This window comes from Solanum tuberosum, unplaced genomic scaffold (genome assembly GCF_000226075.1).
Source record: "Solanum tuberosum cultivar DM 1-3 516 R44 unplaced genomic scaffold, SolTub_3.0 scf00443, whole genome shotgun sequence".
Taxonomy (NCBI): Eukaryota; Viridiplantae; Streptophyta; class Magnoliopsida; order Solanales; family Solanaceae; genus Solanum; species Solanum tuberosum.
In genome coordinates, this window is record NW_006239434.1 from 228719 (window position 1) to 250613 (window position 21895).

The following is a 21895-nucleotide window of genomic DNA, read 5'->3' on the forward strand; positions in this document are numbered from 1 at the left end:
ATATACAAATATTTTTGTCAACGATTTATACAAACGAGAGGCTAACAACAATTTATACAAATGGCCTGCTAGCGAAATTATACAATTCTGAAGAGGAGCCAACGAATTATACAATTGCTTCTTTTTGTATATATGTATAGTGAATTATACATATATATGTTTGCTATGGAGCGCAATTATGCAAACTTTGCTATAACATACAAATATGATTTTTTTTGTTTGCTATATGTGAAAGTTTCTCTTTAAAAAATAGTTTTTTATTTTTATTTATCGCTTTAATAATTAAAAAAATAATCTTTCACCCTTAACATTAATTACAGATTTTGTAGCTAATTTCTTAAGACCTAAGACTATACATCGAAAAGTAACTTCATTTAGGTGCATATAGCAAAAGTAATTCAATAGAGCTTGTAAACTAAGTTAATAGTAGGCATTTCAAAAGCAGAATTCAAGCCCTTGGAGAATGGTGGTCGGATGTTTTAAATAAAACGATTTCAAAAGAAGTTCAATTAATATAAATAAAATTCTCATACTAATAATTATTTTTTAAATGACGTAAAAAATAAACGGAGAAAGTGAAAATATGCACGCTAATTCTTTAAGGGACTCTACTAGATTCATCCAGCCCTTTATAAATCATACAAGTCATAAATAGTTGTTGCAATGAAGCATGACTATTATAGTATTATTATACTAACTTATAAGTAATCTTATTAATTAGATTACCTTAATCAAACACAAAACAACAAAAAATTAGTTCCCTACTTTACTAGGCAATAGTACATAAAGGAAAATCATCTACTACACTAATGTTTCCCCCCCCAATATTTAACTATGACACAGAGAACTAGAAACTGAAAGAAGAAACAAATCACTAGATTAATAAATTCAAGAAAGTTATCTCTAACTTTAATTTTTTTTATTTTTTTCTGTTTTTGGATCGTGATCGATAATACTAAATCCTTTTAATTAATTAAAAATATATTGTTACTAATTATACTGTCCATGCATGCAGTCTTGTCCTCTTATCACAATATAAATAATATCTATAAGTTAATTAATTATTTATTTGCATTTTTGTGGTTAGAAACTGCTCACCGCTTTTATTATATGCACCATGTTTTCATATAATATTATATTACACCAATGTCTTGAAAATTACTGGTACCGTCCATTTTTTTTGATGATGGAATATTAGTTGTATATAATCATCACCAAGTTATAAAAGTAATATAGACCATATATAGAGTAGTATAATAATTTTTTTTAGTGGAATATTTTACCGACAGGTTTGGCCTTTGAAGTAAACTATGCAATTGATGGGACAAATTCGTGAGACTAATTAGACTTAAGAAATCGAGATTAATTGTTAATTAATTAATTAATGGACCCTTGTGTATTGCATGATTGAAGTTAGATCATCAGTTTTGTTGTTTAAATTGTTATGCCTATCTTATCTTTCAACCACTCCAGTCACTTGATTAATTTGTGAAACAGAGACTTTTTTACTACAACCCCACCACCATACCAAAAAAAATTACTTTGTTTAATCTTAATTATAATTTTAACTCTTTTTTTTGGATAGTATTTAATTAAAGTTAAAAAATAATATTTAAAATTTAAGTTGTATTTGTACAAAATTTAAAGTTTATGAGCTCAAAAAGGACTAGATTTCTGATTTATACATATTATACTTATTAAATAAGTGATCTTTTAAATATTATAAAAAATATCGCGAGAGTTATTGAATTGTACTAAAATTATATTATAAGTTGTAAATATGCACCCATTTCTGAACCAGAATTATACTTGAATAAAGAGAATTAGAAATATGTTTTATTTCACTTTAAAAAACTCATCAAACAAGTTTTCCAATATTTCCCAAAAAATATCGAATATTAAAGTTCAAGGCCAGATTATATAAATGTTTTTTTTTTATGGCATATTGGATTCCAACTATACAAACACAATGTCTCTTCCACAATTTTTTTTGTTTGCAACTTCAACATTATAAATAAAATAAAAATTCAACTCGAATTTTGTCCAAACCGACCCTTAGAATTAACCCATTAAATATTACATAATTAATACTAACATAATCAGAAAATCTTGTTTATACATAATCAGATTATGATAATCTTCTGAGATCATACCCTCATTATTTTTCTGCGGATAATATATATAAATACTCCCTCCTTCCCAAAATAATTGTTAGGTTTTTTTTCTAAGAGTCAATTTAATTAATTTTACATAACTAAATTAAAATAGAGTAATTTAATATTTTAAAATTAAAAGTAAAATAGTCAACAATTATATATAAAAACACTATAAATTGTGATTCTTCTCATATCTATATAGTGAAAAGAATATACTTCAAAATATTTATCAAAATTCATATACTTTCTTCGTCCCAATTTACATAATATCATTTGATCGACACAAAATTTTAAAAAATAAGAAAAAGCTTTGTTATTTTCACCAAATTACTCAAAGTTACTTTAATATTAGTAATTTTTTGTTGATATTTTTTAAGTAGACTACATATAATGTGAAGATGGTACTATTAAATAATAATTGTCAAATAAAGAAATATCTTTTTTTTTTTTTAAACGGACCTAAAAAATATATATATTATACCAGCTATTACTCATTGGTACATACATTGAAATCTGATTAAATTTAAATTTGCATCGAAAAGTCCACATTGAAAAATAAAGCGCTCCTTAACAAAGACGACTCTATATTCAGAAAGACTCAAGATGACTTCGTATCTAATGAGACTTAACCTCAAGACTTTTAATTAAAAATAAAAGAATACTTACAATTCTACCACAAACTCCCCATCAAGTCTGTTTTTAAGTCTTACCTCCGCTTTAGACCAATATTCCAAATTAAAAGCTTCCATCAAACCCACCCCCATTCCCCAAAACCCAACCAATATATATAAGTACCATCATCTCCCAACTTCTCTCCTTCCACACCAACTTGAACTAAAATATTTCCCTTAATTCTAAAATCCTTCTTTCTTCAAATCTTCATTCATCATAACAAGAAAAAAAAAACAGAATTTTTTTTCTCTCACTATATTTTCAACAAAAAATTCTCATCATGGGTTATATGAGTTATAAAAGAGTTGGAAGAAGGTGTTGTGGAATTACAAGAGGTTTTAAGCTAAATTCCAGAAGGTTCTCAGTACAAAGACTCCGTGCTAAATTCCTCTATTTGTACAGACTCTTCAGCAGATCATGGAGATCATCCTATCGACACGCCATTCGTTTGATAAAGAAAAATTTTAACGATACAAAGGATAGTCGCGATCAATTTTATGGACGAAGCTGCAACAAGAATTTGGTGAGCGAACAAGCAGATTATGCTATGTATGGAAATTATAACAAAAGTAATTGTGATTATAGATTGAAATCGTACGGACGTTCGAATTCGTTTTATGCTGAAGCTATAGCTGATTGCTTGGATTTTATTAAGAGGAATTCACTTTCTATGGAGGAAAAACCAGTTCTCATCAGCCATGAAATTAATTGTTAATTTCAATTAGCTATGGAGAAGTAATTAATTAGAGAAAAAGAGAAACACAAATTATGTTTCTTGTGTATAGTATTAGTTTAGTATATGTTGAGGAGCTTCTATTTTATTTTTTACTTCTATCACTTCATATGTATTTGGGGTTTTTTTCATCATGTTTTAGTGTACATTAGAATCAAAAAAATTCAGGTGAAAAATTGCCTGAGCTATGATTTTGTTTAGTTTTTTTTTCCATATCTTTTTGTTTTTTCATATGATATTTTCGCGTGGCTCGGAGACTTAACTAATCTGAATTCATTAGGGTAAGACTTGTTAATAGGAAAGCATTCACAAAATTCATTAACAAGAAAAATACTTGACATTCGAACTTTAAATAAGTGATTTTTTATTAAAGGTGAACGGATCTTATACATAATCTTAGTTTTTTTTTTTATCATAATAACATATATGACACCTTTATTCAATTTGTTAATAAAAAATAATACCTATTATATTTGGACACCTTTTACTCTACCCCAATAAAAACTTGATTTTGTAATTATTTACGAACTTAATTTTAATTTTGTATATCTTTTACAACAGATTTGAAAAAGTTATATTCTTCTATTCCATTTGAAAGTGGTAACAAAGATCATTTTATCCTTATATATATAATATAATTTTATTTTCTGTATCTAGGAGTCTAGGACAGAGTTTTGTCTGTCCTTGTGTTTCCCCCTGAAATATGCATATGGAGAAAAACTAAAAATTATTGAAAAATTTGATGTAATGAAGAAGTTTTCAATATTCAAATTTCAAATTTGAACCTTGTGTTATGGTATTAATGTTGTGATTAATTTGATAATTACTTATACTATAACTTCACGTTGGGAGTGGCAATCTTATTAATGTAGTAGGTACCAATAAAGATTTGAAAGATGTGCTGACCACCTAACCCAAGGCCATTTTATTTGACTAAATTTAAATAAATAAAACTTTGAGAAATTAAAATTAAAAAAAAGGTGTTGAGGGATTTTTTTTTTGAGGGGTTGAAAATCTGAACATATAGACTTTATAGCGCCATCCTATTTTCAAACTTTAGAAAAGTTGATTTAGTTACATGTCTCCATAATGATAATCACTTTCGATTTCTTTAATTGGTTATGTGATTAAAGTTTATTTCTTTGCCTTTAATCATTTTCACATCAGTTTTGCTCACTGACTTTTTTGGTTTTAGCTAAGTAGATTAGGTTTCATACTATGATAAAAACAGATTGGAGTGGGCAAAGGCTATTTCTTAGCCAACACTATATAGAGAGTTGCATTTTTTCAAAAAGTTAGGACAACATTTTGACCTTTAAACGAGCTAGTTTTTAGTTTTATCCTTTTAACAATCAAATTTATGTTTGACAAGGCATAAGTTCTTTAGAAATTAAAGTAATGTCTAAATATAATTTATCGATATTATGATACAAACCTAATTAAACACATTTGACTTAAAGGAAACTAACTTTAGAAAGTTCAAGGCTCAACTAAAGCTTGAACTAACTAAGATGGTGACATTTATCACAAAAAAAAAAATGATTATGAAATATTATCCTTCATTTTTTTCAACAAATACAATTTTGCAAGCATTACATCACCAAATAATATAGATAATCACCTTTAAATATATTTCTCTTTTCTATATATCCAGCGTTATCTAATATAATGTTTCTAATGAATGAGATTTAAATAATCTCTTTCTGCCCTCTAGCTCTTCCCATGACTTCGTCAACCATGCTCATTTGATACATGAAGATTGTGTTGGTAAACATTGTTTAACTAATATTTATGGAGGATCATTTCATTAACATATAAAGCACTAGATCTCATTTGAGCAATCAAATAATATATACTATAGTCTATATGTATAAAGTATGTAGATATAGCAACATGTCAGTCACGAATCACGATTATGGGTGTAGTAGGTTTTGCAAATGTAGACTCACATGACAGAGAAGAAAACCAGGAGTAAATTGTCAAGGTTGGAAATGAAATCAATCAACATTGACTTGTGAACATAATTGAAATGCAAATGGGCTAAATGTTAAATTAAGAGAAAATTTGAGAAATAGCAAACATAATAGATATAGTAAGGCTCTATAACTATAACTTTGATAATTACGCTCCATAACTATAGTTTTATTTGCTATGGAGGCTGCGATTTGTATATTTCACACCCTTTGTAAATTTTGCTTGCAAATATGCAAATATGGTAGGTATATACAAATTATGTATTTATACATTTAGAATTTTTTTAGAACTCCATTTATATATTTCGTTTGTCGATATATAAATAGGGTAATTTATTGTGAAGTTTTCATAAATCGTATACAAATAGCGAGGGTAAGCATATACAAATTCTGAATTTATACAATCAGAAATCAAATTATACAAAATTCTGATTTATACAATCAGAGGAATTATACAAATTAAACGAATAGCAAAATTTGGGAAAACTATGACGGCGAATCACAATAGAATTAAATTAAGCAGTGCACTTTGCTACATGGCTATTTGTGAAGTTGTTTCGTTCTTTTATCTGGGGATCTGGCCCTTCGTATGGGCCTAAAATTCTTTCTTTTAACTGGACTTCCATTTTGTGTTCCTCGGCCCAATCACGTCTAAATCACATTGCTATGTCCATGGAGAAAATCTGATCGGAAAGCTTTAATCACCCAGGGCGTTTGACCATGAAAATAAAATTTTGTTTTACCTCTAATCCCCACACCATTGCAAGGGGACGCTTACCCATCAACCTACTTTGTCATTAGGTGGCAAAGAGCAATGACCTTAGACCAAACTTATTTAATTAAATAAAAAACTTAGGCTCGATCTGAAAGTAGATCTTATAGAAAAGGTATAAAAAAACAGTCTATTGACTCAAGCTAGCAACCCCTCTTTCTATTTCTCTGAACTGGAAAGTGGAAGACACCCCGAAATTTTTTAAAAATAGACGATATAATATAATGTATATTGTTGATTTTTTTGAGGGTATCGAGATGTTCCAAAATTTATGTTATTTGTTTTAGACTTTGACAAGTCAAATGAGCGATGTAATTCAAAACAAACAACAATGGAGTGAGTCAAACATAACCATCACATTTTAAACTGAAAAATACTAGTAGATTGTAATTAGACAAGTTGAATTTGTCAATCCATCGTATCTTGAAGGTTTAATATGAAAATAAAGAAAGTAGGTATATGTACACATACTTCTTTTGAAAGAAAAAAAATGTGACATTCTTGTTTATTATTTGGAATCAGATAACTCAAAGTAGCAGCCAAAGAATTTCTTTTTATGAGATATGAGTTATAATCTATCATAGTATATTTGGATGTAATTCTTTGAATTGTCCTTATCCAAAGAAAATTCATTCATTATTCCTAGATTTCACATTAAGATAGCTAAATCTCTTTCTTTATTTCTTCACTTCTTAATTCTTATTAACAATTTTCTTTTCCTTTTTCTTTCCCGCAAAGAAAAGAAATGGGCATCAAGAGCAAAATTTATAGTAATATTTATTAGGACCCGTCTCACATTTTTACGTTTTATCACAAAATACATGTGATCAACCTTTATAGTTTATAGTTTAAACTTATGATCTTGCTAGACTTTTAAATAACTAGACGTTTTGTGATTTGTTTCAACGCATACATAATAATAATCTGCATTTTTAGTGTAACTTTCCATTAATTTTGTATTAAGATTGAAAATTATGTTTTTCCAAAAAATACTAATTGTGTTATTTTAATAAACTAATGGAAAAATCATATTTAAACGCCAATATATATATATATATATGTATCAGGATGAATATGGAATAACTTGGGCTTTAATTCTCCAAATAAGATATTGAACTAAGTTAAGCATGTAGTTGGATTCCAAATATGTTTTGCTTCCAAAACTATATAATTCCAATATCATAGGTACACATTACCATTCAAATATTCATATTCATATTAAATAGTAACAACAAGCAAAACGTCAACTTTCAACCCATTCAAATTCAAAGGAAAAATATGACTGGCAACTGTTGGCCAAAACTCTTAAATACTTTCAAAAAAGCCTGTAACCTAATTCCCGTCGCCACCCTCACTACCGCCGCCGCCGCGAATTCCCCTAAATTTTCCTCCATGGACGACATTCATAAAACCCTAAAAACTAGCGTTTGTATAATCGGGAGTGGCCCTGCAGCTCACACAGCTGCCATTTACGCAGCCCGCGCGGAGCTGAAGCCGATCCTTTTCGAAGGATGGATGGCTAACGACATAGCTCCCGGCGGTCAGCTTACGACCACCACAGATGTTGAGAATTTTCCTGGTTTCCCCGAAGGTATTGGCGGCGGCGAGCTTATGGAAAAGTGTCGTGCGCAGTCTGTTCGTTTTGGGACACAAATTTATACTGAAACGGTAACTAAAGTTGATTTTTCTAAAAGTCCTTTTAAAGTTGTTTCTGATGATAGGACTGTATTAGCTGACGCCGTTATTCTCGCTACTGGTGCTGTGGCTAAGAGGCTTGAATTCCCCGGCTCCGGCAATAATGGCTTCTGGAATAAGGGGATATCAGCTTGCGCCGTTTGTGATGGTGCTGCCCCGATATTCCGTAATAAGCCATTAGCTGTAATTGGTGGTGGAGATTCTGCTATGGAAGAAGCTAATTTTTTAACTAAATATGGTTCGAAAGTGTATATTATTCATAGGAGGGATGAATTTAGGGCATCGAAGATAATGCAAAATAGGGCATTGAGTAACCCTAAAATAGAGGTGATTTGGAATTCTACTGTAGTGGAGGCTTATGGGGAAAAGCTTTTGGGTGGATTGAAGGTGAAAAATATTGTTACAGGAGAAGTTTCTGATTTGAATGTTTCAGGCTTGTTTTTCGCCATTGGGCACGAACCAGCTACCAAGTTTTTGGATAAGCAATTAGAGTTGGATTCTGATGGATATGTTGTAACTAAGCCGGGGACGACACTGACCAGTGTTAGGGGTGTTTTTGCTGCTGGTGATGTGCAGGATAAGAAGTATAGGCAAGCTATTACTGCTGCTGGCTCAGGTTAGTGGTTTTGTTTTGTTTGCCTGAGTATGCATGCTACTTTTTTCTTGTTGTAATTTATAACCTTTTAGAATTTAAATATCTATCACTAGTCTGATGCCATTTGATGTTCTTGAAAACATGCTTGTAGACATTTGTTTTTATTGATATTGGCCCAAAATTTTAACAGTCACATGTTTCATTTGTATAGAGAACTTTTAGCTATATCGACAAAGTAGAGAATGCACTCATTGCAGCTATGTCGTCTGTATATTTGCTGAAGAAATAGAATACCTCCTAGTGACATTATGGTTGTCTTTATTGTGTTACACTCTTGTTTGATATTTTTTACATTTATAATGGTTTAGTATTCAACTACTGAAAGCTAGAATGAATGGAATGGAAGTCTGATATAAAGAAAGTTATAGTACTGTGGAGAATGTCTTAGAGGGTTTCAAGGCACCATGCCTCCTAAAGTATCACTTGATTGTTACTCTGATCCTTGTAGTCAAGTGTGAATGTTTTTTGACAAGGTTTTAGGGTAAGGACTCCATTCCAGAGGTGGGGCTGCACTGCTAATGGAGAAGAAAAAGAGGTGTAATATTTGGGGAAGAAGAAGAACAAAGAACCACCACCAGCTTAGCTGTGTCAATTTAATTTTGGTATCGTAGGTGGAATTTCTCGAAAAATAGATTACTTGATAATGATTTAGTTAAGTAGTATTTAGAGAAGTGCTTATTTTTTCGTGTGTGGGGTGGGTGGGGAGCAGACCTAATCACGGTTTAGACTTACCATAATTTATGAAACTTTAAAATTCTCATTGTTTAATGTTCTTACTTGTCTTTAATTTTAGTAAAAAAGTTGCCTTGATATGAAACCAATCCAAGTAGAAAGTTCTTTGGAAAAAAATACAATTTTTTCGGCAGACTGTGATATGGTATCTTTCCAAGTGCTTAGGTTAACCCTTTTTTTTGGCTAGGTAGAAAGTCTATCCTAAACTATCTTTTAGGAATTGTTAAAATATTTGGGAAGTTAGTAAGAGAATTAGGAGTTCGGAACCTATTTTTGAGCTAAAGAGATAAAACCGACCAAAATAAGCCACAATTCTAGAAAGTAACTAAAATAGGCTTAGTTTAGTTTTTTCTTCAGTTCTATCCAAAAATATAAATGGCAAACGTTAGTTTGTTAACGTCTATATTTTAACATAAAGCAAAAAAAAATTCCACTTTATAAAGTGTTACTTTTTCTTACAAGTTTAAGTTTTTTTGATACTTTATAAAGTGGAAGAAAAAAATTCTACTTTACAAAAAGGAATATTTTTTACATTTTTTACATTAAATTGTGTCTCTTTACGCAGTTTTTGTAGTGTTTTTCATACAATCATATTGATTTGACATATCATGAAAACGGAAAAAATGATTACATTATGCATTTTTATTGTTTTTAATCTGAAAACTCCTCCAAGCTCTATTTAAGCACGATCAAACATAGCACCTTCAACATCTTTAATATTCTATTTTTCTTCATTTCAATCAGAAAAAATGTCTTCTCAACCAAAAGTTGAGTATATTTGTCCAAAAACTATTGTAACTGCAAAAATTGCATAAAGAGACATAATTTAGTGTAAATGTAAAAATTTCCTTTTTGTAAAACAATTTTTTTTCTTCCACTTTATGAAGTGTAAGAAAAAGTTGAGTTACACTCTATAAAGTGGAATTTTTTTTTCCATATTATGTTAAAATATAGACGTTAACATTCTAATTTTTGCCGTTTATATTTTTTGTGTAAAACGGAAGAAAAAACTATACTAACCCTATTTTAGTTACTTTCTAGAATTGTAGCTTATTTTGGTCAATTTTCTCTCTCTGTCACTCAAATAGGTTCCGGACTCGAGAGTTAGTGACCCCATGTTTTACTAACTATAATCATAAAATTTCCATCCTATGAAGCCAATGTTGATCGTACTAATGAAATACTAGCATCAACCAGAATCTGAACTTTTGATAATGCATCACACGAATGGACTTTTTGGTGATGAAAGAAGCAGGACTTGTTTCTCTGCTTTTGATGTTTTATGACAAAAGAATGGGTCTTTCCCCAACTATTTTACCATTCTAAGGCAGGATTTAGCTCCTAAAGATATATCTCAGACAGAGCGATTGCAAAGCAAATACTCCTTTGGTCCCAATTTATGTATCACTCTTTTGTTTTAGTCAGTCCCCAAAACATCTTTCTATATTTTGTAACAGTTTAACTTTAAACTTTTCATTTTACCCTTAATGAGATAATTTAAAGCCACAAAGATATCTATGGTTTGTTGTTGCCTATTTAGCTTCTCTTATAAAAATAAAAACTCAGTGTTCAAGTTTTAAGAGTTGTCCTTGTGATGTGTTATAGTCAATATTGATTTTCTAGTTCAAAAAAGGTTTATTCAATTGCAAGAATTAGTTTGTGATGATGTCAGATGCTGATAGTCTACAGAAATGATATGGGCCTTTTATTTGGGCAACTCATATTCATTATTACTCTAGTTCTGTCTTGAGGTGTTGTGATTTTGCTGGGAGACATGATTGTATATGGATGATGATTATGGTGTACATTGTAGGACTTGTTTGCACGCTTCACATATTTTATTTAGTCCTGCACTTCTGGTTACTAATTTACAGGAATGTGTCTCAAGGATCCTACTAAGTTTAGGTTTACGTTCTTGAACAATGTTCTATTGGCCTTTTCCATTCAGCATCGCATTTTACATTATGCTTATGTACTTGTGAAAGAAATATGATGCCTGTTGGATGCAGTGTACATATGGAGAACCTTGTGAGATAATTTGATGTCTGCTGGGTGTGCTTTGTAACGTTGGTACCTTTGCCTTTGGTGCCTAGATTATTATTATTTTTAATTGTGCCTCTGGCCTTTTTCTTTTTAAAACATTTTCTTGCTATATGTATCAGCATCCTTGGCATACTGGTATTGATAACCTTAACATCTTTGACACTCGTTACTTTGATACTTGTGATGATTATATCCATGTGCTTTTGCTTCGTTTATCACTTTGATCTTCGAGTGCAACAAACTGCGTCTTGACTCCGCATCTTCCTCTCGAGATAACATATGGCTTAAGGTTGTTTTTGTTCTTTCTTTTGGGGCATGCTTTTGTAGGGTGCATGGCGGCTTTGGATGCTGAACATTACTTGCAAGAAATCGGTGCCCAAGAGGGAAAGAGTGATTGATTGCTTTGTGTTGTTCCATTGAAGTAGCTCTTGTACTAGTGTTGCATAGGTCTGGATTGATTTGATATGTATGTATTAAGAATTTGTTTCCTCACTGATGTTTATGATTGAAAAGAAAGAGTATTATATTTTTATTAAATGATTATTTGAGCGATGGTTCGTCCCTTGTTAAACAATGAGGTCGAAACATCCATAAATCAATGAACTCAACTTAGTAATTAGAGTTTGGCCAAATATGATAGCTTGGAGATCAACATAAATGGATTGATTATGTGATTTCTTCTTTTCGTTTTAATGATCATTCCAAACTCCTTGTGGTTGAGGTTTATAACAAAGTTGCAACAAGCTTGATGGTAACTATATCAAATAATTCAATTGTTAATGACACATAGGCACTTACATTGACTTTATAGCCTTAACGGTTAATATTTATGTTTATACATTAAACAGTCATTGATTGGTTATTACTTCTAAATCAAATATTAATGTTGCAATTGATATTTGTAACGTTTCCCATTATTACGTATCTCATTTACATCTTTTTTTTATTGGCCTTTATCACAATTTCTTGAGCCATTAATCCTTCTTCAAAATGACAATTGACAGTAAAGTCTTAAACTTCTGTTGTGATATCGAGTTTTTTACATTTATATATACTTCTTATATTCTTTCCCTTCGGAGAGTGAGACAGATAAACATATTACTTCTTCATATGTTTTAGTAGGCTGATTTTCTTTCTATTGAATCTTTGTTAAGTTATGGCTCCTAGTTATATACTAGAAGGGCTTGGGATACATCTATACTGGGTGAAATATCCTTAAGAATAGTGTCTAACACGTCTAAAGCTTTAGTGAACTTCATACAATGAAATATTTTCCATAAGATTTCTAACATTCCATGAATGTTATATATCATTCAGTACTACTAGTTTTAAAATATACATTTGATTGGATTGTATATAAAAAAATCAATGTTAAACAAAACTAAGAATTTCATGTGACAGATTTGAAAATTTTGAAAGATCAAAGCAAAAAAAAAAAAGAATTAAAACTCCAAAAAGCTACCAATAACCACTTAGAATTTTAGACATCTGTTTATCTGATTTTCGAAATAAAAAAAAGATAGATAGAAAATTTAAATATCTAATCTTACTTAGACAGATGCATTCAACCATTATTGTATTATACGATATTTTGAGCATGAATTCACATATTTATATTTAAATATTTTTAAAAATAATTTTGAAAGAAAACGTGAATTTGAGAAATACATCTCTAATTAGTCATATATACAATTGAAATAGGACAGGATCTTGGTTTCTCGGAAATGATAATTGACATATATCAAGTGTTCGGCAGGTAGTTTCTTTGATAAGCTAGTGTGTATAGATGGGTTCTTTATTCCTAGTTTTGTAATAGAGAGGTCAGGCATAGCTCCCCTTCTATTCTACTTTGACCTATCTATAAAATCTGAGAATTTTGAAATAAATATTTTCGAAACACCAAAAACTCAGAAATTGAGTATGCAAGAACCCCAAATAAAAATAATATATCTATTTTTAATACAAGAACAAGTAAAATAAAAGGAAAGGAGTCTATATTCATGTTTTATTTAAGTTTCACATTAATGGTGACAAATCCAATGACTGGTAAATGGTAACTTCAAGAGTATTTCGTACGTACTAACTTATATTCTAATTCCGCATATTTTGCATCTTGTAGCTATGAAATACGTTAAAGTCCACTTTATTTAGGTTTGTTTGCTCATAGTCATGGCTAAGTAGGCGAATACATAAGTTTAGGTATTCATTTAGATGCAAAGTTTGGTGAAAAAACACTAGAAACAGTTGTAACTTTTTTTCTTGGTTTCTCAATGTTTGGAGCTCGTATTGAAGCTTCGATTAGATTTGAATCCCCCATCGCAGATCTTATTTGGGGGTGACGCTTCCAATAAGATTTTCTTCATGTCTAAGGCACAGACATGAAATCTCTGATTAAGAATGGAACAGTCCCACCATTGCACCACAACTTGACGAAGAAATTGTTGACCCAATATTGAATGATCATCGCCCATCATGATTACTCCGATGAGTCCCCACAAATTTTACAAACTTTAGTTAGTTTCCAATTTAGGGTTAGACGTTTTTTTTTATTAGTCGAAGTGTTCTCAATCTAGCCAAGTATAAGAGGGTGTTTGGTTTGGCTTAAAAGTTGGTCAAACCTACTTTTAGGTCAGTTTTTTACTTTTGGAAGTGTTTGACAAATATAAAAAATAATTAAAATAAGTTACGAAGTGTTTGGCAAGGTAAAAAATGACTTAAAATAAAGTAAAAAATGACTTAAAATAAGTCAGAAATCAAAAGTAGGTCTCCCCTACTTTTTATTTTTTGATTTAAAAGTCATTTCAGTTTGACTTTTTATTTTTGACTTAAAAGCTAATACTTTTTTTAAGTCAATCCAAACGGACTCTTAAGTATAAAAGGTAAAAAAACTGACATTTCATCATTGATATAACTAATTTTTTTCAGTATAGGCCGCACCAAACTCAAGAATATGTACTCTCTCTACGAGATTATTCAACAGAAAAATAAAGAAAATATGTCCTTTATGGGTACAAGTCATCTTAATATAGTAATGAAAGAGTTAATTTTTCAGATGATCAATCAACTAGGATTGTTTACTCAATTTTTTTAATTTTTTTTTTATAATTTAAAAATTACTTAATTATTAATATTTTATTCACAAAATTACTCAACCATTTTAGGTGATGATATTTCCATTTCATTTTGTTGACAAATTTTTGTATTTATTTTAAGCTAGATTTGTTATAAATAGCATGACATCTTTTGTTAATCATTTTGTTGACCCTCCCCCACTTAAATCGATCCGTTTGTTTTTCCCCCCTTTGGAATCAATAATAATTCAACTTAATTATATAAGAAATATAAATCATCATAGAGACCGAAGGGGGAGTTCATTTATTTATAAGATTTACTTGATGTATCATCACTGATTGAAAGGAAGTAATAGACTACTTAATTAATTGATAATAGTGAGAACAAAACATCTAAATCATTTAAATTAAATTTGACAGCAAATTTGGATCTCCCCATAATCATTCTTGATTTTTCCCCCCCTCTCATCAGCAGCAGCAATTTGACTTCTACTACTCAAGTAAAAACTCTTTGTTGATTTACTAAAATGAAACATTTATTTCTAGTATAGGATCTAAATAAAATGAAACAAGACAGCAGTACAATTAATTAATTAATTAATCCACTGTGCAGATCTGAATTTATGATATTTCATCAAAGTAATAATTAGTTATTCAAAATCCACTGCGCAAATCTAAATTTTCAATATAATCATCAAGAGCAAAAGAAAGCGGTTGTTAATTATTTTTTGTAAAAAAAAAAGAATCAAAATACAAATATATAGAAACAACTTAAAATGATAACTTGTGTCAAGTAATGCGAGTCAACAAAATAATTGAGTAACTTTTTAATTGAACTAGTCGTTGAGTGACCAAACCGAAATAAAGTCATAGTTTACGAGAATAGCACATTGTTTTGTTCATTGTCCAGGTAAAATGAATCTCATTCCGCGACTTTTAGAATATTTAAAACAAGATCCAGGGAATGCGAATATAAATCAAGATTAGCCTAAATGATTCTGTCTTCTGACTTGGATCCATAATTGTGAATTAGGTTAATTAAATAGTAGTAGTGGTGATTTCAGGACCCTAAATACAACTAATCTTCACATGAACATGACAGATCCATCAACTTTAAACGTGTTTAGGCACATAGATCCAGAGTAAACAAACAAAAATGATTGAATAAAGAAAGACAAATCATATACAAAAGCAGAGTTTCTGAGTAAATATTAAAATGCGATTACACTCCCTAAATTACAAACAATACAACAGAAAAGATGGATCATCTTCGTTGGCAAGTGTTGAGAAGAGAGTAAATTACAAGTTTAACCCCCCACTGGACACTGGTAACTTCCCACCTAACATCCTCAGAGATCTTCACAAAGAGACCCTACACCCTCACATGGCTTCATAGAAATAATACATACATACAACACATTCCAACTTGTCTTTTTCTTCCCATGAACTACTTTTTTCATAAAAGAACATCTTATTTTATTATATTTTGGTTCAAATTACTTCTTCTGCTTCTAGATCTCCCTCCTAATTGTGAAAATTTTATTCCTATTTTTATTATTATTTATTATTGGAATATAGAAATAGTAGGGGTGGTGATGTAGAGGATCAAGTGGGAATCTCCTCAGTCACTAAGAGGAAGTGATTACTTGGGAAATATCTTTGATAGATCTATTATATTTCATGTGACTTTTAACCAGTTGGCCAGCAGAGATAGCTGACATGAGAGATAGCTCACCAGCAAGAACAGAACCAGCTACTATTGTGGCCAAGAGTCTTGCATTTGAACCTGGTGCATCTCTGTTTGCACCTTTAACTCCTAGTAAGTTCAAGCAAGCTGACTGTGATGCAAGTTGAGTTCCACCACCCACTGTACCAACCTGAAATTCATACATACAGTATAAGACAGGACAAATGCGTATGTATAAAACATGTGCAAGTTTGTCTCTTCCTTAGCATGCCACTTAATTATGGACATTATTAATATTTCTGGCATGACCTAACCTGCCTGCTACACACCCCACTTCAATGATGGGGTCTCACTCATTAAATGTAAAGGATGCTACATGTCAATATTTCATCTGGACTTATTCTACTACTATTAAAATAGAGATCTGTTGAAATCAAAGCCTGCATGCACTTCGTTAAAACCTAGCACCCTCTCTTCAACTATAGTCACCGTTTCATATCAATTGTTCACTTTCACCTCTAAACGTCCATTAAGAAATCATTACTACTATAGAAATTCTTTTTCAAACTTTACAAATATCATTATACTTTCAAAATTTTAATTGTAACGGTAAAATGTAACTAATTTTATTCTAAATTGATAAATAATATGCAACGGAGAGAGTAATAAAGTGCATGTTGGTTGTATACCTCAATAGAAGGCATAGTTACTGAAACATGGAGGTCTTTGCCATCATTTACAGCCTCCATCATAGTAATGCAGTGAGAACTCTCAACATTTTGAGCAGGGTCTTGGCCAGTGGCCAAATATACAGCAGAGACGATGTTGCTGGCATGAGCATTGAAGCCACCAAGGGCACCAGCCATGGCTGACCCTGTAAGGTTTTTAAGCATGTTCAGCTCCACAAGAGCAGCAACCTCAGTTTTCAACACTTTCTTCACTACCTCCTCCTTGATTATTGCCTCGCAAACTACTGATTTTCCTCTACCTTCAATCCAGTTAACTGCTGCTGGCTTCTTATCCGAACAAAAGTTCCCTGTCAATATTTCACATGATTCCCAATTAAATAAACATCTCTAGCATCAACTTAGGAAAAATAAAAACAATAAATTAACAGATAGATGGAATACCAGATATGCCGATGACGTCCATGTCTGGATATTCACTCTGAAGGTAATCCAGAACGTTCTGGACACCTTTGGATACCATGTTCATTCCCATTGCATCACCAGTGCTACAGCTAAATCTCATATACAGATTTTTACCAGCTATAGCACATTGAATACCCTGTAATCGAGCAAATCTGCTTGATCTGCAAAAATTTCCATTACAGAAACAAATTTAAAAATTTGAAAATATAATATTGAATAAAATGCACATGACATGTAACTTTTAACATAAGCTTTCAATTAGGATACTAGAAATTACAAATCATTTCTTTTCTCTTTGCGGGTGAATAAAGAATTTGTAACAGAAAATATAGAATTAAGAGAGAAGCAAAACTTAAATGTTCTGTCTTAATTGTTTCATGCTAACTCTCACCAATAACGGGTTGCTAAAATGGTAAACATACTACCATCCTTTAGGTTTTGGTTTCGAGTCACAAGGAAGCGAAAAGGCGGGAGCTCACGGAAAGAAAACAAATCACCAACTACGAACCGCTATTTATCGTAAAGCAAATAATAAGAATATACGTAAGCATGAGAAGAAAAATAAGAGAAGGACTTACTTGTTGAACATAAGAGAAAGAGTCTCAAAGTTGAGGGGATCCTCAACGAAGAATTTCAACTCAGCGGCTCTTTTGGCGGTGGAGAACCGGACAACCGGAGCTCTTGTCATCCCATCTCTGAGCAAAACGCTGTCGGCGCCACCAGAGACAAAGATAGCCTTGCAACCCCTGTTGGTGCTAGCCACTAAACATCCTTCTGTAGTTGCCATTGGCACTGAGTACTCTCTCCCATCAAGCAACAAAGGCCCAGCAATACCCACCGGTATTTGCACATATCCTACAGGCATCTCACAGCACTGTCCAAGAATAGACTCATAGTCAAATCCCTCCAATGGGAGCCCTTCCAATGACTTCCCTGTAATCCTCTGTAACGCCTCTTTTCGAATCGAAGCAGCTCTCATACAATCACCAAGCTTTGATTCCAACGAATATGATGGTGTTTTACCCTGAACAACAGATTGTATAATCTCCTCGTCATCTTCCGATAATGCGGGCATAATTATTGGCGCAGGCTTCTCCGTTTGGGGCAATTTTTCGAACAGGTGGTGGAGGCACAACGCAGCCAAGAGTAGTGGCAGCAGCACATGGTGGCATAATTATTGGCGAAGGCTTCTCCGTTTGGGACAAAGCTACCTTAGCAGGTTGCTGTGGAACCATTGGGGCAATTTTTCGAACAGGTGGTGGAGGCACAACGCAGCCAAGAGTAGTGGCAGCAGCACATGGTCCACGGCGGCTATCTTCCTCAATAATAAGCTGCTCAGCATTCTCATCCTCAATATCCCATGAATCACTATTCGACCTGGACACAAACGACTGAACAAACCCAATCCCAAAGAAACCCAAAAGATATATAACGGAAGCAATCAATGACACCATAGCTAACAATTCAGAAAGGGTAACCACATGAAGAGGAATAGAATTACGGATCTTCTCACGCCACCTTACGAGAAGAAAATACATAACAGAGAAAAACATGGTGAAAAACAACCCAGTGGTTAGGTACAATGGGAGTGGAAGCGCATCAGATGCTTTAGGAGAAGAAACTTCTTGTTTCAGAGGTTCGCCGGCGGAAGCATCTTTAGATGTGTATAGAGGCTTAACAGGTCGCCGGCGAACGTCCATTGTAAATTTAGTTGATTTTCCGGTAGGAACACCGGAGTTTTGAAAAGAAGAAAAAAAAAACAGAGATATGAGAGAAAGAGAGAGAGTATATTGTGTATTAAGCAGTGATGGTTTGTGTGGAGAAGCGAAAGTTGAGGAAATGTATTTATAGAGTGAAAAGCGGTTGGCGCGCTACAGTTTGGGGACACGCCCACCGCGTGTTGTTCGCCCCTCTGCTATTTGCAGTTTGCTTGGACGATTAATAATATTGTATCTTTAAATTTATTGTTATGTACTTACGTCCCATATAATTTATTCAAAAATTGTATTATTTTTTATTTTTTATTTTTTATATGTCATTTTTATTATAAATAGTTGGTCCATAATATTTATCATTTTATAAAATCAATACATAAACTATAATATTTATCTTTGTGAGTTATTAGTCTTAAAAATATATATTTGAACAACATATAATTATTAAGTAAATAATTAATGTTCTTTGGTTGAATTAATTTATATTCATTGATTGAAAACTTGAGTGCAAAAATAAATAAATAAGGGTAGAAGAGATAAACGTGAAATCTAAAATGATGACATATACATAAGAACGAAGGGAATATATGATATATTACTAATTAATACTATCTCCCCTTTTTTTTAAATTATATTTTTTATTACTATCTTCGTTTTAGTTTGAGTAAATCTCACTTAACCCTTTTAATCTTTTGAGCTTGAAAATTAATTTCCACTTTCCCTTTTTTGAAAGGGGCACTAATTCCCCTTATCTTAATTCATCCATCAAAAATAAATAAGATTATTGAATGTATATTTAAAATGTAAAAGATGACCATAATTATTACTCCCTATGTCTCAATTTATGTGCTAAATTTCAGATTTTGAGATTCGAACAATTTTTTTTTATCATAAATTTTTTTATATATCTTTTAAATATTTTGAATTATTAATTATTGTGACTTATAGTACTTTTTACCTAGTTTACAAATATGTAAATTTCATTTTAAATTTTTTGAAGATTCTATGAGCAAATTCTTGGTCAAACTTAAATTGTTTGATTCACAAAAAATGAAACGTGTCACATAAATTGGGACAGAAGGAGTATCAATTTGTGTATTATTCTAAACGTTGAAATGATCAACTAAAACACATACTTCCTTCAATTTTAATCTTGGTCTATTTTGACTGTGCACACATGATTTTAAAAGAGTAAAAAAACTTTTTATTATTGTAGTCATATGTATATATATATCACACGTTTCAAAATATTTTTAATCTTATAATATTAAAAATATCATGTTAAAATTAAAGAGTTGCTAAAAAATTGAAAGAGCCCTTCTTTTTTAAACATATTGAAACGGAGGGTATTACCGCATGTATTGCATGCAAATGAGTAATTTCATGCAACTCATTTTTAGAAAAATGAGGTAAGAAATTAATACATTATACGTTCATCTTTTGCATGAAATAAAAAACCACTTAGCTTTAGAAATCTTTTCAAAATCAATTTCTTGAATAAAGTTTTTGGGTTTTATTAGTTTTTATTTTATAATTAAATAAAATAAATTATATATAAAAAAAACAAAACTTAATAAGAGTTGGACATTTTATATTATGGCCTATCATTTAGTCTATTTTTCGTCTAAAAAGAAAATTGACCAGATTAATAATTGAAAAAATTACTAGAATACACACACTTAGTTAACATATTCTCAATATTTCCCTACTATTTTTAAAAAAAATACTAAAATCACTATTGTTACCACAAAACTAAACCACCGGATACATTATTCTTGAAGAAGTCTAAACCTTAATTTTCCACCCCTAAATTTACTCCAATAATTTCTCCCCAGATTATTCCATAACCCACGATTCCCTCTCCAAAATTTTCTCCCCCATTATTCTCATGCAATAGATTCATTATTCCAATTTTGAATTTCAAACTAATTCTCTCTCCATTCAACTAATTTCAGAGTTTGAAATAGGTGGTCTCTTCATCTTCAACTTTTTTTTTCATTTTTTTAAATATTTTTTTATACTTTATGGATCATCCGTCTTTTAGTATTGGGATTACCCAAATAGTCACATCCAACACTAATAGAATCTCTGATTATGAAGATCCTAACGGAGCAGAAAACAGGTGTAATAGGTTGCATGATCATATAACAATGGCTAAGCAAAGTTCTAAGAAGTCAAAAGCTAAAAAGGAGGCACATGCAAAAACACCTAAGAAAAGGGGTAGAAAGGTTGCCCCGACCATATCCAGATCTGCATTACCAACGGTATGTATTTTACTATTTTTTTATTTCCTGTAATTTTATGTATTCACATGTTACTATTGGATCCACAACATTCGTTTGAGGTGGAATTTGTTCAAGATATTATGCAACAAGAAAGCGACAATCTGTAATTATTGAATCAATTTTTCTTTACTTACACATTTGATCTGTTTTTTATAATGTATCTTCTTCTTTTTTGTAGTGACTGCGAAATGTTTTTTGTTATTTTTGTTGAATTTCTGAGCGGTGAAATCAACATCCCATCTAATGATTTTTGAAGTGACTATCTTTGCACAAGATATGCAACACTGTTATGAAAGTATGGTCTCAACAAGGCCAAGAAGGAATATGTTAGCGAGAATGATGATCCTACAAGGCCGAAGAGTGACTACACTCCACCAACAGAAGATGATCTTGTTAATGTAGAATAGATTTTTATATATCGATTCACCGACAGTTGTTGATGATATTGTTTTTAAGATACATTAATTAGTGTTTTTGAGTATTTCTTCCCTTTTGAAGATACTACTTCTAAATGTGAAGAGTTTTTATGTTGAAAATTGTTTATTTCGCTTTTCA

General features: G+C 31.3%; 2 protein-coding genes across 3 annotated transcripts; one reads left to right on the plus strand and one right to left on the minus strand.

Moving 5' to 3' along the window:
* Positions 1–7507: 7507 nt before the first annotated feature.
* LOC102599463 (thioredoxin reductase NTRB-like) lies at positions 7508–12132 on the plus strand. Its single transcript, XM_006364769.2, has 2 exons — positions 7508–8617; positions 11759–12132. Exons 1-2 carry the CDS (start codon positions 7585–7587, stop codon positions 11827–11829), a joined length of 1104 nt encoding a protein of 367 aa, XP_006364831.1. The 5' UTR covers positions 7508–7584; the 3' UTR covers positions 11830–12132.
* A 3530-nt stretch (positions 12133–15662) lies between these two features.
* LOC102599791 (3-hydroxy-3-methylglutaryl-coenzyme A reductase 1-like) lies at positions 15663–19173 on the minus strand. Of its 2 annotated transcripts, none has more exons than XM_015304124.1 (5): positions 18542–19173; positions 17919–18444; positions 17320–17501; positions 16879–17225; positions 15663–16379 (listed from the first exon to the last, which is right to left on the minus strand). In XM_015304124.1, the coding sequence occupies exons 1-5, from the start codon at positions 19038–19040 to the stop codon at positions 16131–16133; spliced, it is 1803 nt and encodes a 600-aa protein (XP_015159610.1). In that variant the 5' UTR covers positions 19041–19173; the 3' UTR covers positions 15663–16130.
* Positions 19174–21895: the final 2722 nt, after the last annotated feature.